Source organism: Salmo trutta, chromosome 12 (assembly GCF_901001165.1).
Source record: "Salmo trutta chromosome 12, fSalTru1.1, whole genome shotgun sequence".
NCBI lineage: Eukaryota > Metazoa > Chordata > Actinopteri > Salmoniformes > Salmonidae > Salmo > Salmo trutta.
The window spans coordinates 35508811-35532272 of record NC_042968.1 but is presented as its reverse complement, the minus strand read 5'-3'; the positions used below and the strand labels follow the sequence as shown (position 1 = coordinate 35532272).

The following is a 23462-nucleotide window of genomic DNA, read 5'->3' as shown; positions in this document are numbered from 1 at the left end:
CCAAAACTACAATCCAGCCTTTAGCTGGGGTCAAACACTGGCCGCCTCCCTCCCTTGAGGATCCACTGCAATAATAGAACAGTATAGATGACCACATCAATGCTTTGGGAGGCAGCAGAGTTAACATTGTCTAATGCTGCATTCATTACACTAATGTTACTGGCAGGTTGTCCATATGTCCAGTTTCAACATTAAACCCTCCACCTGTCATCAACATTCCTTGTCAAATGCCCCCCCCCCCCCCCCCCGGCCTTGACTTGGCCTGTTGTGTAGTCTATAGCTGGAATGGGAATTGTGGAGAGTGTACGACGTGTTGTGTGTGTGTGTGTGTGTGTGTGTGGCTTGAATCCGCTCCTTGTCCTGCTGAATAACCTCTGGCTGGCGCTAGCTAACTTGATAGCTGTTAGCATGATCTAAGCCCCCAGTCATCTAACAAACAAATGAGTTGCAACGCAGCTCAGACAGACTGTGTGTGTGGAGGAGGGATTCCTCTGGAATAAAAACACTGGGGTCAGCTGGAACGGATCGCTGCAGGACACACACACACACACAAAGCTTATTTGTCTGGAATTACTGTAGACATGTTTTTCCTACAGACTAGTGAGTAATGATGCAGCTAATAGTCTAAATGGGGTGAAGAGGAAGACAGACAGAGGGAGAGAAAAGGAAGAGACATTCTCTCCATTTATTACATTAGGCTAAATATCAGGAATTACATTGTTTTTCCTCTCCAAACACTTAATGAGAAACGAGGGAGCGATACACTGACGAAAAAAAATGTTTTGTCCCAGACAGAAACGGTGGCGCAGATCTACTCCCGAACCTCAGGATACCACAAGGGTGTGTGTGTGTGTGTGAGTGTCTCTCATCTCATGGTCTTTTCTCTGTCTCAGGGCGTATCCTGGACCTGAAGACAGGAACAGTGAAGAAAGAGGGACAACAGTCTTCTATGAGGATGTGCATGGGCTCCAGACGATCTTTCATCTGCAGAATGAGGTGTGTCTGTCTGTGTGTCATTCCTCCATGAGCATATGGATGGTCTTTGTGTGTGTGTGCGTGCGCTAGTGTGCACATACAATATATCAACTGGATCCATCTCTCCATCTGCGGGGTATTTAAAGTGTTAAGTGATGAACACCTGTGTTGTAGACTCACTCCCAATAGGACTCGTCCATCCTTTAAAACTTAGTCATCTCTGATATGTAGATACCTTCGTCTCCCTACATCAGCAATCATCCAGTCTTTGGTTCACACCTGCCTGGGAGATGCGTTCTGCATCCCAAATGGCATCCTATTCCCTATATAGTGCACTTCTGACCAGGACCCATAGAGTGCACTACATAGGGAATAGGGTGTCATTTGGGATGTAGATGTGCGTGTAGCCATAATCGATTTCACCCCCCCCCCCACGGCCATCGAGCCATATGCTTTCCCCCCACGGCCATCGAGCCATATGCTTTCCCCCCACGGCCATCGCGCCATATGCTTTCCTCTCGCGGCCATCGAGCCATATGCTTTCCCCCCGCGGCCATCGCGCCATATGCTTTCCCCCCGCGGCCATCGCGCCATATGCTTTCCCCCCGCGGCCATCGCGCCATATGCTTTCCCCCCGCGGCCATTGCGCCATATGCTTTCCCCCCGCGGCCATCGAGCCATATGCTTTCCCCCCGCGGCCATCGAGCCATATGCTTTCCCCCCGCGGCCATCGAGCCATATGCTTTCCCCCCGCGGCCATCGAGCCATATGCTTTCCCCCGCGGCCATCGAGCCATATGCTTTCTATCCCCAAGATGAAGTGAAGACGCACCATTGGTTAAAGTGATGGATGCTTCCATAGCTCACACGTCATTATGTATGACCTATCCTGCTGCAGATATTTCAATAATCAGGAATCCATAAGGTTGGGAATCCAGTTTAGAATCCCCCCTTGGGTGGGTGTGTTTGTGTCATGCACCACTGTCCCCTCCCACTCGCTTCAACCCTGAGCGCTACTTTTGTTTATTTCATTCTCAGGATGTTTAGAAACCGGTTCCTCTAATGCCCACAGAATGACCGAATGTTTTTGAACTTAACCGTTTGACTCGAGCGGGTTTTAAAAAACCCAGACCACCGACACGTGTCTTCCCGTTATTTCCGATGCGGCCTGGCGTGCGTAAAGCTTCGTTAGCACAGGAATGCAGATGTTTGTGTTTGTTGTCTGCTTCACTCACATTACACAGATGCTAATCACGCTTTGTTAGGACGACTGGAATGTGTGTGTGTCTTTTGTTCCTTTTGCTATTTAGGCCGCTTGGCAAATTGAAAACAGCATGCAGGGATGACTGTCTGCACTCTGCGGTGACCACAGCTGAGAATACACAACACACACACACACAGAGCCCTGAACAGCATGCCATGCAACCAAGTGGAAAGGAATTGTTCATTCTTCAACATCATTTCAGGGAAGCTAATATTAGCTAACTCCAGAAGGGCAGAAGATGATGTCCTCTTGAACCTTTTGTTGATCAGTGGAAAAACCCAGGTCGTCCCTCCTCTCTGCTCTCAATGATACCTGACTCACCGGCTGAAAGAAACTCACATGTCAAATGGCTTCCATCTTGGTTTCCATTATGTGAGACTGTGTAGACTTGGTTACAGCAGTTAAAGCTGACATCACTGTCCATAAATCTCTTTTTCTGCTTCTTTTTAACTTCCTTTATCCAGGTTCTCAGGTCTCTGTGAGATACAGTCTGTTCTGTAAGAGAGACCTGGTCCAACAGTACACGTTGTTTTCCCTCTCCATTTCTATGCAGTCATCTAATCAGTACACTTGTCATTTAGCAGACATGAAAACACACACACACACACACAAAAGCAGGTTCAGATTTCAAATGTATTGTTCTCATTGAGGAGAATCCTATCCACAGCAACATGGCAACACACCAAATAAGATTTTTCCAATAACACTCACCATGCCTGTGTTCTAAATGGCACCCTATTCCCTATATAGTTCATAGGGCTCTGGTCTAAAGTAGTACGCTATATAGGGAATAGGGTGCAATTTGTCCTGCATCCGTCGTCTCACACAGCGAACATAACAGTACATTATATACTGTCAGGCACTGGTTATTTGTTCTGTGTGTGTGTGTGTGTGTGTGTGTGTGTGTGTGTGTGTGTGTGTGTGTGTGTGTGTGTGTGTGTGTGTGTGTGTGTGTGTGTGTGTGTGTGTGTGTGTGTGTGTGTGTGTGTGTGTGTGTGTGTGTGTGTGTGTGTGTGTGTGTGTGTGTTCTGGTTTATGGTCCATACACCTCATCAGTGCTGTGGGTTGACATGTCCCCAGTTCAGCAGCTCATATGTTCTAGCTCTCTGGTCTAAACATCTCTCTGATTAACATTAGTCTCTGTCTCCTCCCACTCCGTTCCTTTCTCTGTGTTTGTGTCTGTCTGTTTCTGCTTGACTGTGTTTGGGGGGGGGGGACTACATGTGTGCCAAATGGGAGCCCTAGGCCCAGAGGTACCATTGCGGCCCGCGGGTGATTTTATTTGCCCCCAAGTAACCGTAGCAAAAAAAATGACATGACTGTAAAAACAGCAGCAAATCAGCTCCAAGTGATGTACATTTTGGAAATCTGTTCCAAAGTATTCCCACGCATACCAGAGAGAGATGTGATCGTATACAAATGTGAGGTTTGAAATTATTGTTTTGGTCAAATATTCTTCTTGTCAAATATGCAGTCTACAAATTATGTAATTATGTTCCGGCCCCCTGACCATCCGCTCAAGAAAAGATCGTCCCGTGTCTGAATCTAGTTGATCTCTGATGTATAGTGTCCTATGTGTTTCTCAAAGATCATCCCGTGTCTGAATCTAGTTGGTGATCTCTGATGTATAGTACCCTGTGTGTTTCTCAAAGATCATCCCGTGTCTGAATCTAGTTGGTGATCTCTGATGTATAGTGTCCTATGTGTTTCTCAAAGATCGTCCCGTGTCTGAATCTAGTTGGTGATCTCTGATGTATAGTACCCTGTGTGTTTCTCAAAGATCATCCCGTGTCTGAATCTAGTTGGTGATCTCTGATGTATAGTACCCTGTGTGTTTCTCAAAGATCGTCCCGTGTCTGAATCTAGTTGGTGATCTCTGATGTATAGTACCCTGTGTGTTTCTCAAAGATCGTCCCGTGTCTGAATCTAGTTGATCTCTGATGATCTCTGACATCTCTGATGTACCCTGTGTGTTTCTCTTCAGATGTGGCAGCACCCCACTGGACCACATCTCTCTCAACCGACTGTCCAACATGAGGAAGAGATACAGGTGAGACAAACAGACGTCGGCTCTCACTTTACTATTCCTACCTTTCTTTTTTTACTAGATGTTCTTCTCCCCTGTCTCAATATGGCCTTAGAAATAAATAATGTACCAATGATTTAGCTCTTCAGAGATTAGATCATTGGAATGTTTTTATTTAGAAGGCCATATTGCGACAGCTCCCATTTGACTTGTGTAACTACATTGTCCAGCAGACAAATGAAAACTATGGCCTGCGCTCACATGACTGTGTTTTGTTGATTGTGCCTAAGGTCCGTACAGGGCTAGGGAAAAAGCTTTCCAGTTCTCTGCACCTTTCGCTTGGAACAAGCTTCAGGTCCTGAAATTACAGGAGCTGGTCCCTTTTTAAATGAGTTTAAAGCTAGGTTGAACACTCTGATGGAAAATTAAGTTGCACCACACTTTCCAAAACTATCTTGCTGTAGTGTTTTATGTTGTAAATGTGTCTGCAACTTTGTGTGCTCCTATTTTGGCCAGGTCTTGAAAAAATCTAACTGAGACTAACCTCGTCAAATTAACATTAAACATTTTTATAAAGCCCTTTTTATTTGAGCAGTTGTCACAAAGTGCTTTACAGATACCCAGCCTGAAACCCCACAGAGCAAGCAGTGTAGATGTAGAAAACAGTGGCTAGGAGAAACTCCCTAGAAAGGCAGGAACCTAGGAAGAAACCTAGTGAGGAACCAGGCTAGCAGATAAATCTTCTCCTTGTTCTTCTCCTCCTCTCTCCACCTCTTCTATCCTCCCCCCATCTCCCTTCATCAGGCTAAGATAACTTGTTTGTGTGTACGTTCATGTTTACATGTGCAAATTTACGTGTGTAGGGTTTTTTCTGCCATTGAAATCCTTGGGTGGCCGCATAACAATTGTTTTGGTCCAAATATTGTATATAGAAAAAGTGTACAAAACATTAGGAACACCTTCCTAATATTGAGTTGCACCCCCTTTTGCCCTCAGAACAGCCTCAATCCGTCGGGGCGTGGTGTCAAGTGTTCCACAGGGAAGCTGGCCCAGGTTTACTCCAATGCTTCCCACAGTTGTCAGGTTGGCTGGATGTTCTTTGGGTGGTGGACCATTCTTGATACACGGGAAACTGTTGAGTGTGAAAAACCCAGCAGCATTGCAGTTCTTGACACACTCAAACCGGCGCGCCTGGTACCTACTTCAATACCCCATTCCATTTTTTGTTGTTGTTTAGTTTATTAATTCGGCCATTTAAAAAAACAAGCACACATAAAACTTAAAAGCCATACATGCACATGAATAAAATCATGGAGGATAACACACAATACAGTCTGGGACTTATTTCCATTGTGGTCCTCTTGACACAAGATGGCTAGACAAGATCCAACACAGTACGGCAGTGAAATAATAAGGCAAGGCACTTAAATGTTTTGTCTTGCCCGTTCACCCTCTGAATGGCACACATACACTATCCATGTCTCAAGGTTTAAAAATCATTCTTTAATCTGTCTCGTCCCCTTCATCTATACTGATTGAAGTGGATTTAACAAGTGACATCAATAAGGGATCATAGCTTTCACCTGGATTCACCTGGTCAGTCTGTAATGGAAGGAGCTGGTGTTCCTAATGTTTTGTACACTCAGTGTATATTTTTTAATAATATAATCTTTGACAACTAACAATCACCAAAATAAAAGCTAGACAGTCAGGGAGAATTGAAATTTCCACAATGAATGTAGCAGTGTTGATTTTGATATTATGTTTGAGCAAAAGAACACAGCATTAGCCATTGCAAAATGTATCGAAATTAGCTTTAAAACTGCAACATTTCTCTATCGGCTTCATGGCAGAATATGTAGAATCGGAGGAAATTAGCTTTAAAACTGCAACATTTCTCTATCCGCTTCATGGCAGAATATGTAGAATCGGAGGAAATTCGCTTTCAAACTGCAACATTTCTCTCTCAGTTGCATGGCAGAATATGTAGAATTGCAGGAAATTGGCTTTAAAACTGCAACATTTCTCTCTCAGCTTCATGGCTGAATATGTAGAATCGGAGGAAATTAGCTTTAAAACTGCAACATTTCTCTCTCAGCTTCATGGGAAAATGTATAGAATTGCAGGAAATTGGCTTTAAAAAATAGCATTTTTCACACACACCTGCCACGCCCACCACCTAAGCCCGTTATTGATCCATTAAAAACCCTGGTGTGTGTTGTTAAATGTGTGTTGTTAAATGTGTGTGTAATCTGATTGTTTCTAGGAATGGTCTGGGACCCTCGAAGGAGGGAGAGGATCAGTACTCTGTGGTGCACTGTACCGGCTACATCAAAGCATGGCCCCCAGCAGGTATCTACTGACCATACACAACCTTTTATCTCACTAACTAGGTCAACTAATAGATGTGTTGATGCTAGCAGTGTGTGGGTTTTCCATTCAAAACATTGATAACAGTGGTGGTAGCAGAACACACACGCACAAACACCATGCACAAACGCATACACACACATACACATTCACACACGCACAAACACATACATGTTTTAAACATTGTATTCCATAGATCCCTCAGGTTTAATGAAATGGTGTGATCGTGAGGTCTGGTTTGTTTCTTTAGTTTTACACACACACACACACACACACACACACACACACACACACACACACAGACAGAGGTGACGAGATCACACATGACCTCGGATGCACTCGTTGACACACACACTCCAACTCTTTCAAGTGTTTACAAAGCCACGCAACCCCCCGGCCTGGAATTCTGTCTGCAATTCCCATGAGTGTTTTGGGATTCAGAACCAGGTGTCTAAATGGGGGGGGGTGGGGAGCAACTTTCAGCATCACAGTATGAAATGTATTTCAACTGCTTTGAGGCTATACTGAATGATTCCGAGAATCCCCGATCACACGGACACGCCACATGTGGGTGGAAATCGTTGACACATGTTTAACTTCCTGGGACATAAATAGACCAGTGGAATGTTCTGGACCGTCAGTCTATCGCTCGCCCACTATCAGTCTTAAGGTACTAAATCGGACGCATCACCCGCGTGCGCACACACACACTTAGACCCTCCATCCTTCTGGGTTCTGAAAACAGCACAAGAACTGGTAGAATGTAGCCTATGTCTCATGTCAGCTCTTCTGGGTCCATGTTCAGAAAGCATCTCAGATTAGGAGTGCTGATCTAGGATCAGGTCCCCCCTGTCCATGTAAAAGGCAATCCTAGATGAGCTCTCCTTCTCTGAGTGTCTTTCTGAACAAAGGCCCTGGGGAGACTAAAGTGGACAGAGGTCAGGTAGTAGGATGGATGGTATGGTTGGGATGGAACATCAAAATGATAGTTGTGTATATTATTGAATCTAGAGTATATTATTGAATCTAGACGGATGTGTCCCAATTGGCACCTTATTCACATATGGCTCTGGTCAAAAGTAGTGCACTATACAGGGAATATAGTGCCATTTGGGCCGCAGGCTACTTCTTGCATTGACATGGCTGGCTAGTTGGTTGACTATGCAAGTAAAAGTCCTCAACACAGATTCTCTTGTTTTTTTTTTCAACTTTTTTTTAAATTTGTCATTTGAAAAATTATACAGACAATAAGACAAACGGATAGAAAAACACACTGATCCCCTACTGGAGGGGAGAGGGGAGAGCAGGGGAGGGGGGGAGAGGAGAGGAGAGGGAGACCTGTGAACAGTCTTCATTATGACTAATAGGTGTTTTTGTGTTGTCATGGAAACAACAAAGGAATTCATTACTGTGGGAAACTGATATCAACATTTAAATCAATGAAAACTTAAACTATCTCTTGCTCATTCTCTTTCCCTCCTCTTCCTCCTTCCCTTTGTGATGTATATGAATATGGATACTGGCAGTAAGATATTTTGGATATTTGTTCCGGATGATTTGTAGAGATTCGTAGAGACTGTGTGTGGGTGTGTGTTTGTGTGATTTATCTGCTTGCGCCTCAGCTGTTCTGGAGAAAGTAGCTTGTACAGCACACTGGTACGGTACTAGACTACACAGTGTCATGCTGAAAATTAGAGGTCGACCGATTAATCGGAATGGCCAATTAATTAGGGCTGATTTCAAGTTTTCATAACAATCAGTAATCGGCATTTTTGGATGCCAATTACATTGCACTCCACGAGGAGACTGCGTGGCAGGCTGACCACCTGTTACAGCAAGGAGCCAAGGTAAGTTGCTAGCTAGCATTAAACTTATCTTATAAAAAAACATCAATCTTAACATAATCACTAGTTAACTACACATGGTTGATGATATTACTAGTTTATCTAGCTTGTCCTGCGTTGCATATTGTCACGCCCTGATTAGGTGAACTCGGGTATTTTGGTCAGGGTGTGTCATGTTGGGTATTTTTCCTTGGTTTGTTTTCTATGTTTGCGTTATAGCCTTGTGTTAGCTCTATGTGGTTTATTTCTATGTTGGGTTCTGTCGATTCCCAATCAGAGACAGCTGTCGCTAGTTGTCTCTGATTGGGATCACATTTAAGTTCCTTTTTCCCCCACGCTGTTTGTGGGGTGTTGCCTCTTTGTGTTTGAGCAGTTAACGTATCGGCATTTTTCTTGGTTTTGTGTACGTGTTTATTTCAGTGTGAAGAATAAACATGTGTTCGCTCCCAGCTGCGCTTTGGTCCGCTTCCTCATCACCCGACGACGATCATTACACATATAATCGATGCGGTGCCTGTTAATTTATCGTTGAATCACAGCCTACTTCGCCAAACGGGTGATGATTTAACAAGCACATTCGCGAAAAAAGCACTGTCGTTGCACCAATGTACCTAACCATAAACATCAATGCCTTTCTTAAAATCAATACACAGAAGTATATATTTTTAAACATGCATATTTCGTTAATATTGCCTTGCTAACATGAATTTCTTCTAAATTTCTTTGTGTCACTTCTCTTGCGTTCTGTGCAAGCAGAGTCAGGGTATATGCAGCAGTTTGGGCCGCCTGGCTCGGTGCGAACTGTGTGAAGACCATTTCTTCCTAACAAAGACCGTAATTAATTTGCACGAATTTTACATAATTATGACATAACATTGAAGGTTGTGCAATGTAACAGCAATATTTAGACTTAGGGTTGCCGCCCGTTCGATAAAATACGGAACGGTTCCGTATTTCACTGAAAAAATAAACATTTTGTTTTCGAAATGATAGTTTCCGGATTTTACCATATTAATGACCTAAGGCTTGTATTTCTTTGTGTTTATTATATTCTAATTAAGTCTATGATTTGATAGAGCAGTCTGACTGAGCGGTGGTAGGCAGCAGCACGCTCGTAAGCATTCATTCAAACAGCACTTTCCTGCATTTGCCAGCAGCTCTTAGCTGTGCTTCAAGCATTGTGCTGTTTATGACTTCAAGCTTATCAACTCCCGAGATTAGGCTGGCAATACTAAAGTACCTATTAGAACATTCAATAGTCAAAGGTATATGAAATACAAATGGTATAGAGAGAAATAGTCCTATAATTCCTATAATAACTACAACCTAAAACTTCTTACCTGGGAATATTGTAGACTCATGCTAAAAGGAACCACCAGCTTTCATATGTTCTCATGTTCTGAGCAAGGAACTTAAACGTTAGCTTTTTTACATGGCACATATTGCACTTTTACTTTCTTCTCCAACACTTTGTTTTTGCATTATTTAAACCAAATTGAACATGTTTCATTATTTATTTGAGGCTAAATTGATTTTATTTATGTATTATATTAAGCTAAAATAAGTGTTCATTCAGTATTGTTGTAATTGTCTTCATTACAAATATAGATGTAAAAATCGGCAGATTAATCGGTATCGGCTTTTTTTGGTCCTCCAATAATCGGCATCGGTATCTGCGTTGAAAAATCATAGTCGGTCGACCTCTACTGGAAATATACACCACACTGGTACGGTACTGGACTACACAGTGTCATGCTGGAAATATACACCACACTGGTACGGTACTAGACTACACTGTGTCATGCTGGAAATATACACCACACTGGTACGGTACTAGACTACACTGTGTCATGCTGGAAATATACACCACACTGGTACAGTACTAGACTACACTGTGTCATGCTGGAAATATACACCACACTGGTACGGTACTGGACTACACTGTGTCATGCTGGAAATATACACCACACTGGTACGGTACTGGACTACACTGTGTCATGCTGGAAATATACACCACACTGGTACGGTACTAGACTACACAGTGTCATGCTGGAAATATACACCACACTGGTACGGTACTGGACTACACAGTGTCATGCTGGAAATCACCTCAACAACACAAAGTTCACATCTGAAACCACACATTTGCACTTTATTAGATAGCTGCCATCTTGATATCTCTCTCTCTTGTATTTAATATCTTTCTCTCTTTTCTCTCCTCCTTTCTCTCTATGTCAGGTATGACCATACCAGAAGAAGACACAGAGGCAGGACAGACCAGTAAATACTGCCTTGTGGCCATCGGAAGACTGCAGGTACCATCGTGTGTGTGTGTGTGTGTGTGTGTGTGTGTGTGTGTGTACATGCTCTGGTTGGGTGGGTGTATATTGTGCATGAGAAGGTGTGACCTAAGAGCACGGGGTTGTCAGGGAGCATCAGTATAGGAGGATTACAGTAATGTAGCAGACAGGTGGGAAGAGGCACTGAAGACCTCTTCCCATCCTCCCATAACTCAACCAGTTCAACCCTTATTCCCGTGTCCAACATCTACCATCTCCTACCTTAACCTTCTCAGCTCCCAGACTTCTCTGATGTTTTAGAGGGAGTTGAACCACTACTGTCCCCTCATAGTATCCCATATACCCCCCATACTCAACTGGTGGACCGCAGTCTGTGTCCCGGTTTACTCCGTCAGGCTTCGATCCCTGGTATCATGTAAACACACATAAGACATGAAAACAATTGTCAAATTGCAGGACATTAGCTTTACAACTGCCTAGCAATTCTCTACCCCTTGCAAAATGTGTAGAATTGTGTGAAATTAGCTTTAAAACGTAAAGGGTGCTTACATGTACTTAAGACACACCAGACATGTACAGTATCTGGCTAAATGGTCAAAACAGTTAATATTTTCTGTTAAGTTTTGATAAAACCTTTTCTACTATATCTCAAACCCTGCCAATTTAACCACTTGGGACAGTTTTCAGGACCAATTAACCACTTGGGACAGTTTTCAGGACCAATTAACCACTTGGGACAGTTTTCAGGACCAATTAACCACTTAGGACAGTTTTCAGGGCCAATTAACCACTTGGGACAGTTTTCAGGACCAATTAACCACTTGGGGCAGTTTTCAGGACCAATTAACCACTTGGGACAGTTTTCAGGACCAATTAACCACTTGGGACAGTTTTCAGGACCAATTAACCACTTGGGACAGTTTTCAGGACCAATTAACCACTTGGGACAGTTTTCAGGGCCAATTAACCACTTGGGACAGTTTTCAGGACCAATTAACCACTTGGGACAGTTTTCAGGGCCAATTAACCACTTGGGACAGTTTTCAGGACCAATTAACCACTTAGGACAGTTTTCAGGACCAATTAATCGCTTGGGACAGTTTTCAGGACCCGATCCTAGATCAGCACTCCCACTATGAGACGCTTTATGAATAAGGGCCCTGAAGGCTCCAAATATAACCTTCCTAGTACTCCCATCCTCCTGCTTTTAACCTTCTACTTCATAGTGCCACCTTTAATCTCTCTCACATATATCTAACTCTCTGGTCCCTCCATCCTTTAATCTCTCTCACATATATCTAACTCTCTGGTCCCTCCATCCTTTAATCTCTCTCACATATATCTAACTCTCTGGTCCCTCCATCCTTTAATCTCTCTCACATATATCTAACTCTCTGGTCCCTCCATCCTTTAATCTCTCTCACATATATCTACCTCTCTGGTCCCTCCATCCTTTAATCTCTCTCACATATATCTAACTCTCTGGTCCCTCCACCCTTTAATCTCTCTCACATATATCTACCTCTCTGGTCCCTCCCTCCTTTAATCTCTCTCACATATATCTAACTCTCTGGTCCCTCCATCCTTTAATCTCTCTCACATATATCTAACTCTCTGGTCCCTTCATCCTTTAATCTCTCTCACATATATCTAACTCTCTGGTCCCTCCATCCTTTAATCTCTCTCACATATATCTAACTCTCTGGTCCCTTCATCCTTCTCCTCCACTTTTAAGTAGCAAGGGAGGAACTTCACATTCTTAGGCAGCATGTTTTAGGAGGTTTAGAGGCCTGAGTTTTTTTGTGACCATGTCCAAAGAGACATCTCCCACCTGATGAAAAGTCAAGAGGTTAAGAGAAAAAATGCACTAATAGCAATTGGGGGGATGTTTAAAGTTTCAGCAAGTCTGTCAAAAGCTTTGTAACAATGTTTCATCAGTCAATTTTCCTGAGGTTTTTATTAACTCATTAATTAATCGATGGCATGTTCCCTCTCATCTCCTAGGTGACCAGTTCTCCCGTTTCCATGGATATGAACGGCCTGACGGTTCCCACAGAGTTCCTGTCGCGCCACAACTCCGACGGCATCATCACTTTCGTGGACCCGCGGTGCATCAACGTGATTGGATACCAGCCTCAGGTTGGTTCCTCCCCCTACTTATCACAATCAGGGTTGCGTTTAGTAGGGAACGATGATGCGAAACATTTAAAAAATTGCGAAATGTAACCGGAACAGCCTGTGATGCCACTCGTCAGAGTTCACAATAGAACCCCTATGGTGAACTGGAGCCGCTAACTCCATGCCCACTCATCACAAATGTTGCGATAATGTTGCAAAACATAACCTGTTTACCTGAAACGGTCTGCGAGGTCACGTCAAAGCATTCTGTTATTTTATCAAGAGGAACACATCTGTGGTCAGTAGGGATGTAACCTGTTAATAGATTTCCTACCCCCCTTGATGAAATGGAGCAGCTCGTTTGATGTTACAGACTGTTAAATGTAAAGATGACAAAAAGTGTTTTGGGGCAGTGTTTCCCCTGTCATTGTAGAATTCTGTTCAGCAGATTTCATTTGAAATTGAAGAGGCCCGAAATGTTGATTTCATGGTCGTTATGCACTGCCTGGAAAATGATCTATGGGAAACACCAAGTGTGTCCGCATACTGAATGGTCCTATGTACTAAATAGCTTTTTTGGGTATGCAACAATAGTATGTTTTTTAGTATGTATAATAAAAAAATAAAAAAAAGTAGACTTTAAATGCCAGGATGTCATAGTCCTTTCCTAGTATGAATTCGCTGCTCTCTATTGAGGAAGAGAATCATCTGGCCCAGCTGATGATCAGATCAAGGAGACAGGCTGTACCAGTAGTCCTTGTTTTCAGCTGTCCCACCATGTTAGATCAGCAATGAAAGAGAGGAAGACAGGCTGTACCAGTAGTCCTTGTTTTCAGCTGTCCCACCATGTTAGATCAGCAATGAAAGAGAGGAAGACAGGCTGTACCAGTAGTCCTTGTTTTCAGCTGTCCCACCATGTTAGATCAGCAGTGAAAGAGAGGAAGACAGGCTGTACCAGTAGTCCTTGTTTTCAGCTGTCCCACCATGTTAGATCAGCAGTGAAAGAGAGGAAGACAGGCTGTACCAGTAGTCCTTGTTTTCAGCTGTCCCACCATGTTAGATCAGCAGTGAAAGAGAGGAAGACAGGCTGTACCAGTAGTCCTTGTTTTCAGCTGTCCCACCATGTTAGATCAGCAGTGAAAGAGAGGAAGACAGGCTGTACCAGTAGTCCTTGTTTTCAGCTGTCCCACCATGTTAGATCAGCAGTGAAAGAGAGGAAGACAGGCTGTACCAGTAGTCCTTGTTTTCAGCTGTCCCACCATGTTAGATCAGCAGTGAAAGAGAGGAAGACAGGCTGTACCAGTAGTCCTTGTTTTCAGCTGTCCCACCATGTTAGATCAGCAGTGAAAGAGAGGAAGACAGGCTGTACCAGTAGTCCTTGTTTTCAGCTGTCCCACCATGTTAGATCAGCAGTGAAAGAGAGGAAGACAGGCTGTACCAGTAGTCCTTGTTTTCAGCTGTCCCACCATGTTAGATCAGCAGTGAAAGAGAGGAAGACAGGCTGTACCAGTAGTCCTTGTTTTCAGCTGTCCCACCATGTTAGATCAGCAGTGAAAGAGAGGAAGACAGGCTGTACCAGTAGTCCTTGTTTTCAGCTGTCCCACCATGTTAGATCAGCAGTGAAAGAGAGGAAGACAGGCTGTACCAGTAGTCCTTGTTTTCAGCTGTCCCACCATGTTAGATCAGCAGTGAAAGAGAGGAAGACAGGCTGTACCAGTAGTCCTTGTTTTCAGCTGTCCCACCATGTTAGATCAGCAGTGAAAGAGAGGAAGACAGGCTGTACCAGTAGTCCTTGTTTTCAGCTGTCCCACCATGTTAGATCAGCAGTGAAAGAGAGGAAGACAGGCTGTACCAGTAGTCCTTGTTTTCAGCTGTCCCACCATGTTAGATCAGCAGTGAAAGAGAGGAAGACAGGCTGTACCAGTAGTCCTTGTTTTCAGCTGTCCCACCATGTTAGATCAGCAGTGAAAGAGAGGAAGACAGGCTGTACCAGTAGTCCTTGTTTTCAGCTGTCCCACCATGTTAGATCAGCAGTGAAAGAGAGGAAGACAGGCTGTACCAGTAGTCCTTGTTTTCAGCTGTCCCACCATGTTAGATCAGCAGTGAAAGAGAGGAAGGGACATATGCATTTTCACAGAAGCTACAGAAAACCTGGTTCCTAATATTGCCTTATGAAGAGAGATGACCCCTGTTTGATGGCTTGTAATGTAAGACCGCTGTCCGGAAGTGTGTTAGTACGTACATGTGAGTTTACAGACATAAGTTACAGTAGGGCCTTTTTAGATAACAATCCAACTGCAGCTCTTAAACATGATGACTTACAAGTATAAACACAGACAACTATCTTTTAAGTTATTGTAAGTTATTTAAAGCTTCAATAACTTAAGATTGAAGTGTTGTCCATTTTCCCAGCCTGACTCTTGATAGGTCAGATGTTGGTAGAGACTGTAGGATAGAGTTACAGTGTAAAGAAAGCATGTACACATATAGTGTTTTTCCGAAGCGCTTGAATTTAGCCTACACCAGAATACAGACCAACATTTTAAACCTGACAGACTGTTGACCGATCAATCCATTAAACATTTAGGGTTGGACATTTTTTAATAACTTTCTCAACATTCCCCAATTTTCCTGGTTAATCAAGCCTGATTCCAGTTCATTTACAGCCGGGATTTCAGGAAGATCTGGGAATTTTGGTCAAATAGCGTTCTCTCCCAGTCCACCCCTCTCCTTTCCACGCCGTTCACACTACAGAAACAGATTAGCGAAAATGGGCTGATTCCTGCTGTAAAGTCACATTATTAGGATGAGAAAGTGATCACTTGGCAGGATGGGAGTTTCTTTTGTGATTGATTTCCCTTGTTAATGTATAATCATGTATGATTGTCTACAGCGCAGCTGCTATGTGTATGTAGGATGTTTGCATTTTGCTACAAGCATTTCGCTACACTCGCATTAACATCTGCTAACCATGTGTATGTGGCCAATAAAATGTGATTTGATTTGTTTAAAGGAGACCGTTTTTCCCACCCAAATGGCACCCTATTCCCTACATCATGCACTACTTTTGACCAGAGCCCTATGGGTCCTGGTCAGAAGTAGTGCACTAACAGGCCAAGGAATAGGGTGCCATTTGGGCCGCACATAATTCATTTTAAAGATGTATCACTGGCTCGGTCTCAAATCCTCTGCCCTCAATCTCCTCAGCCCTTTCTCAATCGTATTGGAGGAGAATGTCCAAGGTCTCTCCCCTCAGACCTTTTTCTGCAATGAGAAAGAGCCGGGGAGAGTGGATGCAAGGAATGGAAGAAAGATTAATTGAGAAAAGGCCATTGACTCAAGTCCAAGGGTCTAAATGATGTATGGCCTGTTGTCCTAAGTCCTGGACTAAAAGGCATTGTCAATAAAGAATCTCCATTGAAAATGTTTTTTTTTTGTCCAGGAATTTGACAAAGTTTCAAAATTAATATATTGAACTTGTATTTCATGATTTGAAATTGACCTGAAGTGTGTAGTTTTATTAATTTGTGTGTATTTATTGTGTCATTGTCTTATGTAGGATCTGCTGGGGAAAGACATCCTGGAGTTCTGTCACCCAGAGGACCAGAGTCACCTGAGAGAGAGCTTTCAACAGGTACGGAGAGAAGGAGAGGTGGAGGAGGGAGGAGGGACGAAGGGAGGGTGGAGGAGAGCGGTATGAGGAAGATTTATGTCACTCAGAGGACTACAGAGGACTACAGGTACTACACCACCAGACGGCGAGGGGGGAAGAGGAGAGGGGAGGGGGGGGGAGAGGGGAGGGGGGGAAGAGGAGAGTGGGGGAGGGGGGAGAGGAGAAGGGGGAAGAGGAGAGGGGGAAGAGGAGTAGGGGAAGAGGAAGAGGAGTAGAAGAGAAGGATGGGGTGATAACAGAAGGACATGATGATCAGAGGAGAGAATAGGAGTGACCGAGGATGGGTGGAGGAGAGAATAGGAGTGACCGAGGATGGGTGGAGGAGAGAATAGGAGTGACCGAGGATGGGTGGAGGAGAGAATAGGAGTGACAGAGGATGGGTGGAGGAGAGAATAGGAGTGACAGAGGATGGGTGGAGGAGAGAATAGGAGTGACCGAGGATGGGTGGAGGAGAGAATAGGAGTGACCGAGGATGGGTAGAGGAGAGAATAGGAGTGACCGAGGATGGGTGGAGGAGAGAATAGGAGTGACAGAGGATGGGTAGAGGAGAGAATAGGAGTGACCGAGGATGGGTAGAGGAGAGAATCGGAGTGACCGAGGATGGGTGGAGGAGAGAATAGGAGTGACAGAGGATGGGTGGAGGAGAGAATAGGAGTGACAGAGGATGGGTAGAGGAGAGAATAGGAGTGACCGAGGATGGGTAGAGGAGAGAATCGGAGTGACCGAGGATGGGTGGAGGAGAGAATAGGAGTGACCGAGGATGGGTGGAGGAGAGAATAGGAGTGACCGAGGATGGGTAGAGGAGAGAATAGGAGTGACCGAGGATGGGTGGAGGAGAGAATAGGAGTGACAGAGGATGGGTGGAGGAGAGAATAGGAGTGACCGAGGATGGGTGGAGGAGAGAATAGGAGTGACCGAGGATGGGTGGAGGAGAGAATAGGAGTGACCGAGGATGGGTGGAGGAGAGAATAGGAGTGACCGAGGATGGGTGGAGGAGAGAATAGGAGTGACAGAGGATGGGTGGAGGAGAGAATAGGAGTGACAGAGGATGGGTGGAGGAGAGAATAGGAGTGACCGAGGATGGGTAGAGGAGAGAATAGGAGTGACGGAGGATGGGTGGAGGAGAGAATAGGAGTGACCGAGGATGGGTGGAGGAGAGAATAGGAGTGACCGAGGATGGGTAGAGGAGAGAATAGGAGTGACGGAGGATGGGTTGGAGGAGAGAATAGGAGTGACCGAGGATGGGTGGAGGAGAGAATAGGAGTGACCGAGGATGGGTAGAGGAGAGAATAGGAGTGACGGAGGATGGGTGGAGGAGAGAATAGGAGTGACCGAGGATGGGTGGAGGAGAGAATAGGAGTGACAGAGGATGGGTGGAGGAGAGAATAGGAGTGACCGAGGATGGGTGGAGGAGAGAATAGGAGTGACCGAGGATGGGTGGAGGAGAGAATAGGAGTGACCGAGGATGGGTGGAGGAGAGAATAGGAGTGACAGAGGATGGGTGGAGGAGAGAATAGGAGTGACGGAGGATGGGTGGAGGAGAGAATAGGAGTGACCGAGGATGGGTAGAGGAGAGAATAGGGGTGACGGAGGATGGGTGGAGGAGAGAATAGGAGTGACCGAGGATGGGTGGAGGAGAGAATAGGAGTGACCGAGGATGGGTAGAGGAGAGAATAGGAGTGACGGAGGATGGGTGGAGGAGAGAATAGGAGTGACCGAGGATGGGTGGAGGAGAGAATAGGAGTGACAGAGGATGGGTGGAGGAGAGAATAGGAGTGACCGAGGATGGGTGGAGGAGAGAATAGGAGTGACCGAGGATGGGTGGAGGAGAGAATAGGAGTGACCGAGGATGGGTGGAGGAGAGAATAGGAGTGACAGAGGATGGGTGGAGGAGAGAATAGGAGTGACCGAGGATGGGTGGAGGAGAGAATAGGAGTGACCGAGGATGGGTGGAGGAGAGAATAGGAGTGACCGAGGATGGGTAGAGGAGAGAATAGGAGTGACCGAGGATGGGTGGAGGAGAGAATAGGAGTGACGGAGGATGGGTGGAGGAGAGAATAGGAGTGACCGAGGATGGGTGGAGGAGAGAATAGGAGTGACCGAGGATGGGTGGAGGAGAGAATAGGAGTGACCGAGGATGGGTGGAGGAGAGAATAGGAGTGACCGAGGATGGGTAGAGGAGAGAATAGGAGTGACCGAGGATGGGTGGAGGAGAGAATAGGAGTGACCGAGGATGGGTGGAAGAGAGAATAGGAGTGACCGAGGATGGGTGGAAGAGAGAATAGGAGTGACCGAGGATGGGTAGAGGAGAGAATAGGAGTGACCGAGGATAGGTGGAGGAGAGAATAGGAGTGACCGAGGATGGGTGGAGGAGACAATAGGAGTGAACGAGGATGGGTGGAGGAGAGAATAGGAGTGACCGAGGATGGGTGGAGGAGAGAATAGGAGTGACCGAGGATGGGTAGAGGAGAGAATCGGAGTGACCGAGGATGGGTGGAGGAGAGAATAGGAGTGACCGAGGATGGGTAGAGGAGAGAATAGGAGTGACCGAGGATGGGTAGAGGAGAGAATAGGAGTGACAGAGGATGGGTAGAGGAGAGAATAGGAGTGACCGAGGATGGGTGGAGGAGAGAATAGGAGTGACCGAGGATGGGTAGAGGAGAGAATAGGAGTGACCGAGGATGGGTGGAGGAGAGAATAGGATTGACCGAGGATGGGTGGAGGAGAGAATAGGATTGACCGAGGATGGGTGGAGGAGAGAATAGGAGTGACCGAGGATGGGTGGAGGAGAGAATAGGAGTGACCGAGGATGGGTAGAGGAGAGAATCGGAGTGACCGAGGATGGGTGGAGGAGAGAATAGGAGTGACCGAGGATGGGTAGAGGAGAGAATAGGAGTGACAGAGGATGGGTAGAGGAGAGAATCGGAGTGACCGAGGATGGGTGGAGGAGAGAATAGGAGTGACCGAGGATGGGTAGAGGAGAGAATAGGAGTGACCGAGGATGGGTGGAGGAGAGAATAGGATTGACCGAGGATGGGTGGAGGAGAGAATAGGATTGACCGAGGATGGGTGGAGGAGAGAATAGGAGTGACCGAGGATGGGTGGAGGAGAGAATAGGAGTGACCGAGGATGGGTAGAGGAGAGAATCGGAGTGACCGAGGATGGGTGGAGGAGAGAATAGGAGTGACCGAGGATGGGTAGAGGAGAGAATAGGAGTGACCGAGGATGGGTAGAGGAGAGAATAGGAGTGACCGAGGATGGGTGGAGGAGAGAATAGGAGTGACCGAGGATGGGTAGAGGAGAGAATAGGAGTGACCGAGGATGGGTGGAGGAGAGAATAGGAGTGACCGAGGGTGGGTGGAGGAGAGAATAGGAGTGACCGAGGGTGGGTAGAGGAGAGAATAGGAGTGACCGAGGATGGGTGGAGGAGAGAATAGGAGTGACCGAGGATGGGTGGAGGAGAGAATAGGAGTGACCGAGGATGGGTGGAGGAGAGAATAGGAGTGACCGAGGATGGGTAGAGGAGAGAATAGGAGTGACCGAGGATGGGTGGAGGAGAGAATAGGAGTGACGGAGGATGGGTGGAGGAGAGAATAGGAGTGACCGAGGATGGGTGGAGGAGAGAATAGGAGTGACCGAGGATGGGTGGAGGAGAGAATAGGAGTGACCGAGGATGGGTGGAGGAGAGAATAGGAGTGACCGAGGATGGGTAGAGGAGAGAATAGGAGTGACCGAGGATGGGTGGAGGAGAGAATAGGAGTGACCGAGGATGGGTGGAAGAGAGAATAGGAGTGACCGAGGATGGGTGGAAGAGAGAATAGGAGTGACCGAGGATGGGTAGAGGAGAGAATAGGAGTGACCGAGGATAGGTGGAGGAGAGAATAGGAGTGACCGAGGATGGGTGGAGGAGACAATAGGAGTGAACGAGGATGGGTGGAGGAGAGAATAGGAGTGACCGAGGATGGGTGGAGGAGAGAATAGGAGTGACCGAGGATGGGTAGAGGAGAGAATAGGAGTGACCGAGGATGGGTGGAGGAGAGAATAGGAGTGACCGAGGATGGGTAGAGGAGAGAATAGGAGTGACCGAGGATGGGTAGAGGAGAGAATAGGAGTGACAGAGGATGGGTAGAGGAGAGAATAGGAGTGACCGAGGATGGGTGGAGGAGAGAATAGGAGTGACCGAGGATGGGTAGAGGAGAGAATAGGAGTGACCGAGGATGGGTGGAGGAGAGAATAGGATTGACCGAGGATGGGTGGAGGAGAGAATAGGAGTGACCGAGGATGGGTGGAGGAGAGAATAGGAGTGACCGAGGATGGGTGGAGGAGAGAATAGGAGTGACCGAGGATGGGTAGAGGAGAGAATCGGAGTGACCGAGGATGGGTGGAGGAGAGAATAGGAGTGACCGAGGATGGGTAGAGGAGAGAATAGGAGTGACAGAGGATGGGTAGAGGAGAGAATCGGAGTGACCGAGGATGGGTGGAGGAGAGAATAGGAGTGACCGAGGATGGGTAGAGGAGAGAATAGGAGTGACCGAGGATGGGTGGAGGAGAGAATAGGATTGACCGAGGATGGGTGGAGGAGAGAATAGGATTGACCGAGGATGGGTGGAGGAGAGAATAGGAGTGACCGAGGATGGGTGGAGGAGAGAATAGGAGTGACCGAGGATGGGTAGAGGAGAGAATCGGAGTGACCGAGGATGGGTGGAGGAGAGAATAGGAGTGACCGAGGATGGGTAGAGGAGAGAATAGGAGTGACCGAGGATGGGTAGAGGAGAGAATAGGAGTGACCGAGGATGGGTGGAGGAGAGAATAGGAGTGACCGAGGATGGGTAGAGGAGAGAATAGGAGTGACCGAGGATGGGTGGAGGAGAGAATAGGAGTGACCGAGGGTGGGTGGAGGAGAGAATAGGAGTGACCGAGGGTGGGTAGAGGAGAGAATAGGAGTGACCGAGGATGGGTGGAGGAGAGAATAGGAGTGACCGAGGATGGGTAGAGGAGAGAATAGGAGTGACATAATGAAATGATCGATGTGCAGGAATGCTCCTGAGCCGCTTCTCTCCTCCAACCAATGATGAAATGATGAATGAAGTGCATTTGTAGGGAGATTTTCAACAAGTCTCATTTAAGCTTGGGCAGTATACCGTATGCTGGGGTAGCCACGGGGTGGGTTTTCAATACAGTCAATAGCATTGAAACTATCTCTTCGAAGTTTTTCAATACATTTTATTTTTTTGTAGCTACTTTTTAAGTAAATACCTGCTGTCAACTTTTGCAATACGTTAGGAGATAAAGCAGACTGCATTCTTCATTTCACATCACAATGTTTTACATTATGAAGCTTACCGTAGTTCTCCAGAACAGTTGAGCCAGTCGCATGTTTGTAAATAGCACAACGGGAGAAAGCAGGAGCAACTGATTCCAGCTGTGTATTGACTGGGGTCACGTTTTATATTGAAAGACAAGTGATCAGTGTTAGCAGTTGATTTTACTATTCAACCCCAAAGCAAATCAAGGGGAGAAAAATAGGTTTATTCAAAGAGAACAAATATAGTTGTTATGCTGGGAAGTAGATGGTCGACGTTCATTCTTCCCTGTCCTCAGTGACTATAACCCAACCCGTAGCCTGTGGTTGACCAATTAGAATTCATAGCAGTAAAAATGGGCCAATGGTCAAATAACAAGTATCCTGTTTCAGGCTCAATGTACAGTTGTGCCAAAAAGTTTAGAGAATGACACAAATATTAATTTCCATAAAGTTTGCTGCTTCAGTGTCTTTAGATATTTTTGTCAGATGTTACTATGGAATACTGAAGTATAATTACAAGCATTTCATAAGTGTCAAAGGCTTTTATTGACAATTACATGAAGTTGATGCAAAGAGTTAATATTTGCAGTGCTGACCCTTCTTTTTCAAGACCTCTGCAATCCGCTCTGGCATGCTGTCAATTAACTTCGGGGCCACACATGAATGGTCTCAGAATGCTTTACTGTTGGCATGACACAGGACTGATGGTAGTGTTCACCTTGTCTTCTCCGGACAAGCTTTATTCCGGATGCCCCAAACAATCCGAAAGGGGATTCATCAGAGAAAATTACTTTACCCCAGTCCTCAGCAGTCCAATCCCTGTACCTTTTGCAGAATATCAGTCTGTCCCTGATGTTTTTCCTGGAGAGAAGTGGCTTCTTTGCTGCCCTTCTTGACACCAGGCCATCCTCCAAAAGTCTTCGCCTCACTGTGCGTGCAGATGCACTCACACCTGCCTGCTGCCATTCCTGAGCAAGCTCTGTACTGGTGGTGCCCCGGTCCCGCAGCTGAATCAACTTTAGGAGACGGTCCTGGCGCTTGCTGGACTTTCTTGGGCGCCCTGAAGCCTTCTTCACAACAATTGAACCGCTCTCCTTTAAGTTCTTGATGATCCGATAAATGGTGGATTTAGGTGCAACCTTACTGGCAGCAATATCCTTGCCCATGAAGCCCTTTTTATGCAAAGCAATGATGACGTTCCGTGTTTCCTTGCAGGTAACCATGGTTGACAGAGGAAGAACAATGATTCCAAGCACTATCCTCCTTTTGAAGCTTCCAGTCTGTTATTCGAACTCAATCAGCATGACAGAGTTATCTTCAGCCTTGTCCTCGTCAACACTCACACCTGTGTTAACGAGATAATTACTGACATGATGTCAGCTGGTCCTTTTGTGGCAGGGCTGAAATGCAGTGGAAATGTTTTTTGGGGGATTCAGTTAATTTGCATTGCAGAGGGACTTTGCAATTAATTGCAATTCATCTGATCACTCTTCATAACATTCTGGAGTATATGCAAATTGCCATCATTCAAACTGAGGCAGCAGACTTTGTGAAAATGTATATTTGTGTCATTCTCAAAACTTTTGGC

The 23462-nt window shown here is 45.8% G+C and overlaps 1 protein-coding gene across 1 annotated transcript in view; it reads left to right on the top strand.

The window, feature by feature from the left end:
* Positions 1-23462, top strand: part of LOC115203452 (aryl hydrocarbon receptor nuclear translocator 2) — a 95416-nt gene that overhangs the window by 35058 nt on the left and 36896 nt on the right. The window contains exons 6-11 of the mRNA XM_029768139.1: positions 894-996; positions 4223-4288; positions 6531-6616; positions 10717-10793; positions 12783-12917; positions 16456-16530. Coding sequence (XP_029623999.1) covers positions 894-996; positions 4223-4288; positions 6531-6616; positions 10717-10793; positions 12783-12917; positions 16456-16530 — 542 coding nt within the window. The remainder of the gene's footprint in view (positions 1-893; positions 997-4222; positions 4289-6530; positions 6617-10716; positions 10794-12782; positions 12918-16455; positions 16531-23462) is intronic.